Source organism: Cheilinus undulatus, linkage group 22 (assembly GCF_018320785.1).
Source record: "Cheilinus undulatus linkage group 22, ASM1832078v1, whole genome shotgun sequence".
Lineage (NCBI taxonomy): Eukaryota > Metazoa > Chordata > Actinopteri > Labriformes > Labridae > Cheilinus > Cheilinus undulatus.
This window is the reverse complement of record NC_054886.1, coordinates 29171772-29186455: the sequence shown is the minus strand read 5'-3', so window position 1 is coordinate 29186455 and position 14684 is coordinate 29171772. Positions and strand designations below refer to the sequence as shown.

Here is a 14684-nt window from a genome sequence, read left to right as displayed (position 1 = left end):
TGATTTTTCCACCAGAGGGGGCTGTTTATTCATCACAGTTTTTTAAAGGTGTGTAAAGACAGACATAGTAGTGCTCTTTGTTTTGTACAGAATTATACAAAGCAAAATTTAAAAAAAATACAAAAATGAGATAGCGTGACCACTGGAAATGATGATATAAAGTGCTACAATAAAGTCTGTGAAAAAAATGCAATGTACAGTGCAACATGCAAAAATAAAGGTCATAAAAATACAACAGAGATAGAAAGTGCAGTCTTTTTTCTACAAAAGTAAATCAATTTAAAAGAACAGTAAAAACTGTAAAGGTGAAAAGACATTCAGGAGTGTAACAGCTGCCTCACATGTATTTTAAAGAAAGTCAACATCAGATAAGAGGTTGATCTAACCACATTCCAACCTCTGTATTGTTCTAAAAAGGATGAGAAGAAGGTCGATTTCAGCTGGCTGTGTTTGACTGGTGTTTTGAAGTGGGGTGGAAAACTGGTTTGGAAAAAAACTCTGCTATAGAGGAGTGGAGGTTTCAAAACTCACAGCAGAACCTCTGATCATTCAAAAAGTGTAAACAGCTGTGTTGTACCAGCTCCTCTGAGCAAAAACAAGTCAACTGGAAGGTGAAATGTGCTCGTCAGGCTTTTGCAAAGAGACTTATCAAAGTAAAACCAGGGTTGTTCAACCTTGAGCTGCCACTTTGGTCCACCTTCTCTTAAAGGAAAGGCTGGTGTAGGACCATTACGCACCATTCATAAGGCACAAGCGGTCACTGAAAAACCATAAAAGTCCCCAGATGTCTTCCCTGTTTAACATCTAAGGTAGGTTTTGAACCAAACTTGCCATGTCTTCCAGGAACCCTTGTTTTAGACTCTTTAAAAAAAGAGTGACATTACTTTGTTAGAAAACATTTGTACAGGTAAGGATGAAATTATTAATTTTTTAAAAAGTCCTTAGTGCTGTTAAACAGAGCAAGGATTTTTGATGCTTACATTATTTTACAGGGAAACAAAATTATTTCACAAAAACCAAAAACTACCAGGGGCTGAATTATTACCCCCCTTTAGAACTGAGCATTTGGTGGAGCCAGACCACAAACCACTGTTGTGCAATGATGTTCTTTGACTTTGTAATACTCAAAGCTCAAGACGAGCAGAAAATAGAGAAAAAGTGGTCTGCTGAGGAGACAAAATGTTGGGTTGCGATCCAGGCATCGACAGAATTCCAGGTGAAGCTGGAGAGTAAAACAAGAGCGAGCGAGTTATATGCAAAACTTGCGGAAGAGATGGTGAATGCCGGGTTCATCTGAATGCCATTTCAAATAATTATTAAACTCAAGAAACCGACTGGAACCAGGAATCTGGTAAATGATAGATTAATGATAGTGTCTTGTCATTGCATAGTACAAATACAATGAAATTCCATTTGGCAGTTTCCTCTGTAGCAGCAAACACAGTCATCCAAGCGGTGGTTAGAAATCCACAGCCCCACGTCATCCATCCCGCTGGTGAGGGGGTGGGCACCCACAAGAAAGATGCTTGGTATGGCAGGTTTGTGTGGGTGATGCTGAACAGTGTCCAGGGTGCGAGGGGTCCATCAGAATCCTGGAGGCCCACTTGTTGAGACGACTCTGGTAGATGTCTTTAAGGGGAGGGAGGGGAGAGCCAAATACCCTCTCTAGTCTTACTGGTGCTTGGTACGGCAGATATGTGGGGGGTTGCTCTTAGCCTCGCCTGCAGCCCAGCTCGTTTGCCCTGCTCCCGCCTTCTCGCAACAACACCGTCTCCACCTGGCTGTAGGAGTCGTGCTGCCTCCCCATCCTCCTCCTTTCAGTCTCCGAGCGCCCCGTTCTACGGGTAATCTCCGCCAGTAAGGATGTAAACTCCATGGGCACGCTTCCTTTGCAGTAGTCAAAGAAGCAGCCTCTTACACACAGAATGTCAGTTCTGGTATGAGTGTAGGACTTTGTTTTGTTGCTAGTGATGGAGCCCCAGGCTGCTGCATCAGTACTCGCCGCCACCATGCTACGTAAACAGGTAGCATTCAGTAGTCTGCTGTTGACCAGGCAGTGTTCTGTGGCAGTTATTGGCAGTTGTGAGCTTCAAAGCTAGCCAGGAGTTGTAGTTGAGACTGAGGTCTTCTTTTTCATCTTTTTCTTGATGTAAGGCGGAAGGAATCATGAAGAAAGAAGGATATGGGAAGATTCTGAAACAATCAGCAACAAAACTGGGTCTGGGTTGTTGCCTTGTCCACCAACATGACAACGACCCAAAACATAAGAGAAGAAACAACCTCCAGAAGACCAGAGTGAAGGTTACTGACTGGCCAGCATAAAGCCCATACATGAATCCCACTGAAAATCTTTGTTGTGAACTGAAGACCAAGGTCCATGCCAGAAGGCCATCAAATCTGAAGAAGTTTAAGAGATTGGCCACAGAAGAAGGGCAGAGATTACTCAGGAGACGTGTCCGAGACTTGTTAGAAACTACAACAACTACGGCAGGCTGTTATCCAGCAAAAAGGAGACTCAACTGACTACCAGCGTCAGTGGGGCTAATAATGTATTACCCTGCTAGTTTTTGTGAAATAATTTTGCACCCGTGTGCAAAGTAAAATAATGTAAGCATCCAAAATAAATCTTTGAAAAATCTATGAAAAGCTGTGTTGAAAATTTCATGCTTTTTTTCAACAACACATCTTTATAGGGGATAATAATTTCATCCTTAACTGAAGGAGCCGAGTTATCCTCAGAGGTTCGGCAAAAACACTGAATATACCATTCCACTTTGAAGACGGCATTTTTCCATCAATCTCTTTGGCAGACCAAAACTGTCAGAGTATTGCTGGAAAGAATAAGACCTTAAAAAGACCCGTACATCCAGACTAAAAGCACTGACAAACACACTGACAAATATTCAAAAATATCTGTTCTATCACAAGTGCAAACCTAAGTGCAAAACTATTTTATTCATTGACATTCTTATTAGGGGAGTTTTATATTTACTCTAGGGGAAGCACAACAGTTGCGTTATGCACTGTGCAAAGACAAAAGAGGAATTCCTTTGTAGGAAGTAGCTTATTATTTATGAGCTTGTTTTTAGATTTAAAAGGGTTTCTAAAGTGTCTAAACAAAAATAAAATTAATGCAGTTATCTACACTTAAAAAAACAGGCATTAAAACCACTTATAAAACTAAATCAAATCCCTTTAGAAAATCCATATCTCCCTCAGGCCTTTTAGCAAGCATGAAATAAACTCAAAAATTAAAAACTACAGTAACATGATGTGAAACAAGTGATAAGAAGTCAATTGAGTATGCGCTTTTGTCAATAGCAAAACACTTAAAAAAGAAACACCTAGAAGGTTAACTGTGACGCTTAAGTTGGCTGGTATAGGAAGTCTGACTTAGCATTAAACTGGAAATAAATACAAAAATATTAGCTTTTAAACAGATCAATACGATTCCTCAACAACATTCAGACTTGTATAAACAGACAATATCTTCTGGATGAATGCTGTAAATGGTAAATGACTTGAGCTTGTATGGCGCTTTTCTAGTCATCAGACTACTCGAAGCGCTTTTACACCACAGGTCACCTTTACCCATTCACCACAGAGGCAGCGAGGAAGCAATTTAGCTTCTGACTGAAAGACGACCTAATAAAGGATGTGATCCATCTATTCAGTCGAGCTCAGACACTTGGAAAATCAAAGCTTAAAGCAGAAGTGCAGCTGGTAATAATATTAAAGAGGTACGCCACTCTGCACATCCATCTACACATTCCAGACTGTTAGCACTAGCCTATATACGGCCCATTAGCCTTCCTTTAGCTCATAAGCTAGCAAACTATGGTTAACTTTGAAGAAAGATAAAACTAAAGTGGTGCATTTAAGTCACAAAGAGGTACCTAATATTAAAGCTACTTGTTTGAACGCTGGGGTAATAAAAAGTCAAAATCAAGACTCTTTTAACCCTTTGATAACCCAAGCATTTTAAAATATTAGCATTTAGCAATTAGCATTAGCCCATATCAGAGTTAAGCCTGCTGTCAGGTCATAGCTAGCAAACCATCATTAGCATTGGCAGGAGATAAAACCCTAGGGATGGGCAGTGATTTCTGAATATTTGAACAGTTAATTTATAAAGCTAATTCATTCAACTATCAATTTCTGTAACTCTCTATAAATCTATATCTCTATGTCTATAACACATGCCTCTGTATAGATCATGGCACTGTCAAAAGTGCTTGATTGAACTTTGAGGTTGACAAAAAGCTCACTGAACTTGCACTGACCAGTACCACTAAAATCCTGCATCACTACACCTGATCAAGCTTTTTGGACGTGAGTAACTGCTCCAACTCCTCAGGTACCATTTTAAGACGAATACTGTTTCTAGGAAAGCCTGAATACGTGTATCTACGAAGGGGCCTGGCACTGTCTGAAGGAGGCCAAGACTCAGACATGTGCTTCGGACCAGCAGTATTTGTTTCACCTGAGGAAGACACCGAATAGGAGTCAGGCAACTCTGCAACATCATCAGTAAAATAAGCAGGACAGCTGTGAGTCGAGGCGCTGGAGCTTTGACTGTCCTGTGGTACGTTTAAGGAGTCAGGATTGTTAGCAGGAATCTGCATCAACTTCAGTTGATTTAGCTCATTGGTTAGTTGTTGGATGATCTCGTCTTTGGCATGAAGGGTTCTCCTCAAGTCCTCACAGTTTGTCTGATGCTCAGCCTCGGAGTCGCTGTCACACTCTTGGCTTGATTCTCGACGGTTACCTGCATTCCTGTCTGGTTCTTGTTTACCTGCTGTGTAAAGAAAAAATAGTTCTGTTAGCACCAAGACAGCAGTTTTGTTACTATACATTCTCAAAATGAACAGAAACTGAGCAAAAGAGAAACTGCTAATAACAAGATCCTTAAACATTTCTTTTAATATGTTTACCCTTTCAGTGGATATATTTCCATAGTTGGGCTTAAAATGGTCTCCCTTAGCCATGTTTTATCAAAAACCTTCTCTATTTTTCATTTTCAAAGGAGTGATTGTTTTGCCATATGGGATGAATTTACAGCTATTACTAACACACTCTTGCAGTGTGAAAGAAACTAGCACACTGCTCTTTATAATCTGTATATTGTGATTAAATACAAGAATATTTAAGTTGCTTGGGAATACATATGATAATGCCTGTAAAAGTGTCCATAATCAACAAAATATGCACAAAGAGTCCACAAATCCCTCCACATGAACTCCTCTTTGGGAGCATAATTAGGTCTGTCCTGTTGAACACATTTAAAAACCTGAGACAAATAAACAGCACACTCTAGTGGACAAATCATATTGTCTTATAGGAGAGTTTTCCTCATGAGTTATATCACTTAGATAACGAGTAATTTTAATGCTAAATCTTAGCTCCTTTAATTTGATAAACAGACCTGTGAAGAAGTATTTGCCCCCTTCCTGATCTTTTTTTGCACATTTGTCACACTTAAATGTTTGCAGATCATCAAACAAATTTTAATATGAGACAAAGAGTAAATTTAGAAAGCTGAGATCAATTTCACGAGCCACATCCCTTCCTGACTACTGCCAGACCTGTTGAATAAAAAAAAAATCCCTTAAATAGAACCTGTCTGACAAAATGAAGTGGGCCAAAAGATTTACAAAAGCAACAGATCATGGCGCCATCTAAATAAATTCAAGAACAAATGAGAAACAAAAGTCATTGACTTCTATAAAGCCATTTCGAGCCATACTGAGAACCCTTATCCACAAATGGGGAAAACTTGAAACAGTGGTGAACCTTCCCGGGAGTGGCCAGCCGACTAAAATGACTCCAAGAGCGCATTGACGACTCATCCAGGAGGTCACAAAAGAACCCAGAACATCGTAAGACCTGCAGGCCTCAATTGACTCAGTCAAGGTTGGTGTTCATGATTCCATAATAAGAAAGACACTGGGAAAAGTGGCATCTATGGGAAAGTCCACAGGTAAAAACTACTGCTGACCAAAAAGAACACAAAGGCTCATCTCACATTTGACAAAAAAATTACATCTTGATGATCCCTGAGACGTTTGGGAAAATATTCAGTGGACTAATGAGACAAAAGTTGAACTCTGGAAGGTGTACATCCCATTATGTTGATAAATAAAACTAACAGCTTTTCATGAAAAGATCATCACACCAACAGTCAAACATGGTGGTGGGAGTGAGATGGTCTGGGGCTGCTTTGGTGTAATTAATGGAATGACAGAAGAATTCTGTTCTCTACCAGAAAATCCTGAAGGAGAATGTTCGACCATCAGTTTGTGATCTGAAGCTAAAGCACACTTTAATTATGCAGCAGGACAGTGATCCCAAACACACCAGCTAGTCCACCTCTGAATGGTTAAAAAAAAAGAACACCATAAAGGTTTTTGATTGGCCTAGTCAACATCTGGACTGAAATCTGATTAAGATTACCTTAGAGAAGCCACTCATACTCTAAAACCATCCATGAATTTAAACAATTCTGCAAAGAAGAGTGGGCCAAAATTCCTCCTCAGTGATGAGATACACATACCCAGACATGCCCAAACACTTGCCTACAGATGTTGCTACCAAGGCACAAGGCACAGAGAGTTATTAGGTGAAGGAGGCAATTACTTTTTCACAAACCTGTACTACCAAAGTCTTTTTCTAAAATCCTTGCAAAAGGAGCTATCATGGAAATTAACAGCAGAGAAAAAACGAATCAAGCATCCATGTAATCTCAACAGAAACAAAAGTCAGGAACCTACCAGAGCCTCGTAATTTCTTGCATAAGAAGAATATACTTAGTCCACACAGTCCACACAGAAGTACTGATAGTGCTGCTGTTGTGATGATGTCTATACTGCAGGTTTTCATGCATTCATCTGAAATGATAACGAAGGCAAAAAAGACAAATACAGCACATTTAGAATGTAGAATTTTCACTACAATGACTGTATTAATAAATAAATGACTACTTGTATGCTTCATGTTGTGTAACTGTGGTGTTACACTACCTCCAATGTTTCCAGCAGTGAAACAGGATGTTAAACAGGATGGGTCTTGTAACATCAGCTGTGATAACACAGCCAAATATCTAATCAGCCAATCACATGGCAGCAACCAGTGAATTAAGGAATTTAGGTGTGGTCAAGACTGTGTGCTCAGGCTCAGACCGAGCATGAAATGGGGAAGAAAGCTGATTCCATGGTTGATGGAAATACCCAGATCAGCCTGTCTGGTGCCAACAGTGAGTGTAGCCTTCACTATTGCCCAACTGTGTGTTTATCAGAGTAACTGGTAGAGTTAAAGCATAAAATGAATTAGTACTCATATACCTGGTATGAAAATCTCGGTAGTTTTCATCTGGTTCATCTCAGGCTGGGAAACTCTGCAGGTGACTCTGTGAAGGAGAGACAATTCAGTTTTGCCATCTTAAATAAAAATTCAAGTTTCCTTAAATTTAGCTGTAGATCATAAAACTTTAATCTCAAAAAGACACATGACATCAGTGTCTGTAGTGCCATAGCTGTTAACATAGCTGGTACCCTTTCCCAGCTCTTCTCAATTATGTTTGGCCAGTAAAGAAGTGGCACTGGTCCATAAATTGAATGGTTTTTAACAGAGAGAGAAGAGAGCTCTGTGATATAAACACCTGATGCCATGGGCATTTTTGAGCACTGGACTATTTGCATGGGAAGGGATGTTTTCCCCCAAATAACTGCATAATGGCTCAGCGTCTCTGCAGACCGCACAACAACAGGAGCACTGAAGCTGTTCCTCTTGGCTGATTAACAAATTTAAAAAGCTATTGTGTTTTATTCATGGGATTTTTGATAAATGAGAGTATAAAAATAAACATTAACCTGTTGGTAGGGTTCTGCAAAGCCACTCTCCTTGTGACGTTGAAACATCCCTCGTAATCCAGCTCAAACTGTGGCTCATCAGCACTGAATTCTCTTCCAACGTCATCAAGAAATGTTACCTCAGGCTTCGACGACCAGCAACCGGACTCACACTGCAGAGTCAATCCAACACCATTCAAAGGCGGGATTACTGAGAGTCTAGGCTCAGCGATGGCACCTAAAAAAAAGAAGTAAATTAGACATGTTTCTATCCACAGTACCTGGGGGTCTAGGTTTTTAGCCTTTAGCTTTAGCCTTCCTACAACATCAGAAACAATCAAAAGATGCGTACATTTCCATATGAGGCACAAAAAAGTAACTACATTAAACATTAAAATCTCTGGACATTTGAAAAGATCTTTGTAAACTACTGTTCTGTACGCTTGACATCAAATAAAATTGGTTTCAAATGTTTATTTACTTGCTCTGATGAAGTCCTTGGCTATATTCTCAAACGGGTGCATAATTGACCAAGTACATTCTTTTTGAAGACTCGATTGCTGTGGCACTCATCGTTACAGTCATGTGCAAAAGTTCTAGGTATGTAGGACATGTCGACATGTGTCGCTGGGAATCCAAGGTCAAGCTCAATGGCATCTCTTTTGCCTGGACCTTTTCACCCCTGGTGGTATGCCTTGAGACTGGCAGGTACCAGTGGTTTTTGGGAATCTTGGGACATCCAAAGCATGACCAGGGGCTTGTGGCAACCTTACTACATTCCTAGATGGCACTCCTGGACATGCTTACTTGCCAAATCCACTTCTTACTCTGCCCTGAAGGTGTGGACTAGAGCCCGACCGATTTATCGGCAGGCCAATTAATCAGGCCGATTATAGCATTTCACAGATTAATCAAGATCGGCCAAAATGTATCCGATATATTAACTTTTTTGCTCCGTGGTGATTGTCTCCTATCGCTCTGTGTTGTGTCTCCATGCTGAACTCAGCCCGAGTGCCTGTCCCCTCCCTCTCAGATGCAGAGTGCAGCAGCAGCTCTCCTTCACTCAGTATTGCCAACTCAGCGACTTCGTCGCTATATTTAGCAAGTTTTCAGACCCCTCTGGCGACACTTTTTCAAAAAAGCAACTAGCGACAAATCTAACTTTTTCTGGTGTTACTGGAGAGTTTTGGAGACTTTGACGTAAAAACACGTATCCTTGTAGTCCTTCTCACTGAGCAGTGCTGCTGCCGTGGGCCTTTCCCCGTCCCTAATCACTCACAGGCAGGCTCGTCCTTGCGCAGTTCGACTGCAGCAGAGCAGAGGACTTACGCTTGTTTCAGATTGGGATCGTGTTTTGCTGCTCGCATGTGCCGCGCGTGTCAGCTCCGGTTCCTGCCGGTGCGGCTTTCACACAGGGCGTGAGTTTTGCATGTCAGCTGCATCTCCATGCTCTCAAAGCCCTGTCCTTCTTCTTAAGTTTTACCTTAGTAAACATCGCTAAAAGCTACTTGATTTAGTGTATAGAGGAAGTGTGTCGGGAACTTTTCAAAATAAAAGCATTCTGTACAAGTGAACAGAGTTTCTCTATAGAAATGCTAAAACAGTCTTTTACTTTGAAAAGCACAAACCAGAAAAGCATTCAAACAGTGTTTATCTTTCCTATGACATATTCTACCAGTGTGGAGACAGAAAGTTTCACTAATAGTAGATCTTTAGAGAACAACTTTATAAAACAGGTGCATTTAAGCTTGTGGCCTTCCTCAGAGTTATCAAGAAACACATTGTAAACATATTCTATGTGCATATTTGCCACAACGATGTAAATATGGCTCTCCAGTTATCATTTTCCTGTCTAATATTGTCCACAGCCACAGTATAAGACTATTATACAGCATTTTAATGTCGTCCAAGTTGCATCTTTGTGAAATAAACAAAGATAAATGCAACTGGTTATTCAAATGTCCACATTTGTGTTCATGTACAGTATATATCTTGTGTATATCAATGCTCTTCTTTCATATATCGGCCAAAATATCAGTTATCAGCCAATATATCGGATCGGCCGATGTATTGGTTATCGGTTTTTCTTTAGCCCCCAATATCGGTATCGGCATCAGCCCCAAAAATCCCATATCGGTCGGACTCAAGCGTGGACCTTCAACAGATTATTCCCCCATCCCCCCGGTAATATGCAAGGACATCCAGAGCAGAACCTGGGTTGTGTCAATCCTCCGTACCGCCCAATGGTGTCCTGAGGTGGCTTACTCACCATTTCTGTGCCTTATTTCAGCCTCAATGTTTGGCCGAAACATGCCTAAAATTTCTGCATGGTAACAAAACACTCAAAACACAATTCTAGATTTTAGCACATCCATGGATATCAAACAGTGGAGAAGGTAAATGATTGTGCATCCTGTGTATGGAAAAGTTTAGTGGAAGGTGGACTGGGCAACCATGACACACTAAATCTTTTCTTTATTTAAGCAAAAACAGATAGCTAGAAACATTATTGTATAAATTCAAGGATTACTGGACATACCAACAACAAGTTCCACTATAGTGTTCTTCTGGTCTTTCATGTGGATGGTCTTGCAAGTGTATTTCCCCGCATCAGACAGCTTGACATCGGTAATCCTCACCGAGATGTCTCCATATTTCAGATTTCTCATGATGAGGCTGGTCCTGTACCAGAACGCTGGGTTCTTCTCTGCGTGGACCTCAAAGCCGTCCCGGTAAAGGAAGATGATATCAGGGTCCAGACCCTCTTTGGACCACTCTACTGTTGGAAGGCCTTTCTGTGTATCGGTACGGCAGGGTAGGATGACCGTTTCTCCAGTTAAGGCCCATATTTTCCTCAATTCGGTGGTCCCAAAGGCTGATCATAGAAATGACAAGAGAAGCGGGAGAGTTTTATTGTTTTGTAGTTGTAACCAGATCCAAAGCAAAGACCAGGACTGACTGAATTGTCTCTGTTGTAGTATTAAAAGTACTATCATTTTTCTAAGTCGTATCAGCCCATTCTTTGTAATGCCAGTCACCATACCAGAGTGGACAAGACAAGGCATCTTTATTGGGAATGCTGGATGTTTTGTCAAAGACGGCTACAGAAGGCGGCGTCAACTGCAACTGGAAACTGCCGTACTTTATTCATATTTTCTGCTGCTTGCCTGTGATTGACAATATTTGTACTTTGGCATTTGATGCATGTTCTATTGCCCATGCTACCCCAATGTTTACCCCCATTGCAAGTAGCCTGCAAACCCAGAACTTACGAAAGTTGGTGAGAGTCTCTTGCACTTCAGCCCCTCCACTGGTGGAGGTCGGTGCTCACAGAAAGGACCAGCAACAATCGAGGGTGTTTCAATGAATAAACCAGGTAAACCCAGTGAAGAAACTGGGGAACACGAATCCCTTGATGACGTTTAATCAGGTGCAGAGGAATAACGTTTCGACGCGCACTGCGTCTTTATCAGAGTCAGCATGATTCGTCGATTCAGTTTCTTCACTGGGTTTACCTGGTAAATCCATTGAAACACCCTTGATTGTTACAAAAGTTGGGGTGCAACTTCTCTTTAAAGATGTAGTGATAGGTCCTAGGACTAGTTTAGAAACATTGATCTCGATATAAACTTAAAACAAAAGTAAGGCAATTTGTGTTTGGTACATTATTTCTTTGCTGTAACGATGCTACCTATCAGTGACCTGATTGGCAGCACCTGTACCAGAAGCTCAAAACAAGAGTCAATAGCAACAGCAAAAAAAGCTGTTTGGCATTGGCAGAGAAGATTTGGCACATTTTTCATGGGTGCAACCTACATACTCAGCTCTGCTGCTCATCCCACAAATGCATTATCCTTACAAATGTGGCATCATTTAAAAGGGTAATAAACAGGCTTTCCAATGGTATAAGATTCATTACCAAGAAGCATTGTTACAACACAGAAATAATGTACCAAACACAAATTGCCTTACTTTTTGTTTAAGTTTAGAAGAAAGCTCATGTTTCACAGAGTGTTAAACCTGAGCCAGGTTGTATAACAGGGATAGCTATAATCAAAGAATGGAAAGAAAAATGCTCATATTACAGCTGGGCTTTGACAACTTCTGGTACCTAAGGAAATTACAATTTACCTGTTATCTTTCCATCTCGAAGCGGCCATTAAAATCTGAAAGGTTTAATCCAGCTCTCTGTAATCAATCAAAACACTGCATGTGACTCCCAAAGGAGCCTGTGCATCCCAGCAAAGTAACACTGTTAGAGAAGTATCATGTATCAGGTCACAACTCGGAGTATGGTTTCAATTTCTCCTCAGCATTCAGGCCAAACAAATGTTAGTCAATCCAGCTGAAAGAAAATCCAGGACTAAATGTGCTTAAACTTTTAAGTAAGATCCAACATTACACCATGAACGCTACATAGCATATTTTCTACACATTTATTATTTTTTTGCCCAAGTTGGGTAAAAGTTTTATCAATAAAATAAGATAAGAAAATAGCCAACAGCTAAAAAGTCCTTCAGTAAGACAGATAGAAAACTGAAAATAGAGTAAAGATGTTGTATTTTAGATGTCAGATATGTTTTTTAGTGGATATTTATTTAATGAGATAACAGTCATTTTGCCCATTAAATTCAAAGGTGATTAACTGTAGATATGATTAGGGTTGACAGAGTGGGGGGAGGAAAATATCTGCAATGTACAACTACATCATAAGGAATCATGACACAGCATTTAGTAAAGGGGTAACGATTCATCTTTGTATATCGATCAGATCGGATCGATGGAAAGTCAAAACATCGATCTAAATGGATGCTTCAAGCTATGCTTTTATTTAGAAATTCACGCCTGAAAGTACTGCCCCCTGACGCTGATTGGTCCTGTCACTTTCTAACCAGGCCCAAACAGTTCAGATGGGAGCTTTGCAAGATGGATTCGCCAGTGAGAAACGCGGATATGGGCGAATCCATCTGCCTTGCAAGGCTGTTTTACCAAGGGGCCTCTGTTAATTTGTCAGTTACCCCCTGATGTCAGTGTTTGGTGCGATGCATTTGCACAGGACAAGCAAAGTGTGTAATGTATTCAAATTTAGACATTTCTGAAGGAGGATATGAAGGTGCTGCATTGCAGCAGCAATGACAATGCACAGTGATTTTTTTATTTCTAAAGTTCATGTAAAAAAGTGCAATCTTGTGCATGTGAAGTTCCACAGGTGCCATTGTCTTAATGTGTCCGATACATACTGTTAACCACAGTTTCCAATATCCAGATGTTTTTTTCAGAGGACTACACTGATGCCACTCCTGCAGCTTGGACAAACGTTGCTTGATCTCCGACATTCAGATGGTAGAGTCAGAATTTGGCGTAAAAAACCTGAACCCACAGATCCATCCTGCCTCGTAACAACGTTTTATGCTGACGATAGTGGTGTAATTGTGTGTTTCTTGGCACACTTTGGGCCCCTTTAAAGGCCGTAGCCTACTTGAGTATTGCTTCTGAGCATGTCCATTCCTTTATGATCACAGTGTACCCATCTTCTGATGCTTATTTCTAGCACGATAATGCACCATGTCACAAGGCTCAAATCATCTCAAACCAGTTTACTGAACATGAAAATGAGTTCACTGCACTCCGATGGCCTCCACAGTCACCAGATCTAGCTCTAATAGAGCTCCGCTGGGACGGGAGATTCGCATCATGGATGTGCAGCCAGCAAATCTGCATCAACTGCATGATGCAACCATGTCAATATGGATCAGAATCTCTGAGGAATGCTCCAACACCTTCTTGAAACTATGCCACTTAGAATTAGGGCAGTTCTGAAGACAAAAGGGCGTCCTATCTGTTATTAGCAAAGTGTACCTAATAAAGTGGCTGGTGAAGTTATGAGCATATTTTTCCAACAGGTTAACATTTGTGTATTATTAATCCTTTTATTAAAAACTTCTGTTCTATGACATTCTTATACTTATGATTTTCATGAGCTGTAAACCAGAAATAATCAACACTAAAACAAAAAATAGTTATGAAATATTTCACTCTGTAATGATGAAGAAAATGTGGAAGCTTCTTGAGAGTCACAGCTGAACTGAACGAGGAGTGAATGAGTCAGCATGGAGGCATGAGTGCAAACCCACTCTGGCGGCTCATGGGTGGAGAACTCACCGGGAGAAGATGACATCAGAGCGGCGGTTAGCAGGAGAATCCTGCACTGCATGGCAGCGGACATTTAAAACCAGCATGAAAGGACGGAGAAAATGCGTTTAAATGAACGGTTAGCTTTATAGAAACAGACCGCAGAATAACACGCATGCAGAGCGAAGTCCAGACCAGTCTGAACTTCAAGACGTCTTGTGACTGCGACGTAGGACGTTCAGGCTGCGGACGTCGTGCGGTGTTGACGGACGAGTCGGTCGTAAAGGCCCAGATCCATTGTTAACAGTGAATTCGGATCGTAAGAACCGTTTTTCCACTGAAAATTTGTGAAAGAGTTATAAAACGATCAGTTATGTCAAACTGTTTCATACAGAAATGAAAAAGAACCAATCCAATGTGGAAAATGCAAGTGTGGCGGAATAGTTTAACGCTAGAAGTCGCTTCAGAAAGAGTCGAGTCAAATAAACCGGCTCAGCCAACGGCAAACAGGATATCCTCCCAAGGCCCTGCGTGCACATGTGGGGACATAACACTTTAACTTTCTTCACAAACTAATAATTTCTGCTTTCGATTTTTTGAGGTATTTGTCCAAAATGTAAACTAAAGTTTAAGGAATTTGCTTAAAATTTTGGACAGTATGCCATTTGGATATTTCAAGGTATTTGCTTGGAAATTTTCAAGTAT

The 14684-nt window shown here is 40.7% G+C and overlaps 1 protein-coding gene across 1 annotated transcript; it reads right to left on the bottom strand.

Moving 5' to 3' along the window:
- On the bottom strand, window positions 1–14184 carry LOC121504665 (butyrophilin subfamily 3 member A2-like). The gene is made up of 6 exons (XM_041779665.1): window positions 14010–14184; window positions 10387–10722; window positions 7869–8085; window positions 7341–7405; window positions 6771–6887; window positions 1–4798 (listed from the first exon to the last, which is right to left on the bottom strand). Exons 1-6 carry the CDS (start codon window positions 14071–14073, stop codon window positions 4308–4310), a joined length of 1290 nt encoding a protein of 429 aa, XP_041635599.1. The 5' UTR covers window positions 14074–14184; the 3' UTR covers window positions 1–4307.
- Between the last annotated feature and the right edge of the window lie 500 nt (window positions 14185–14684).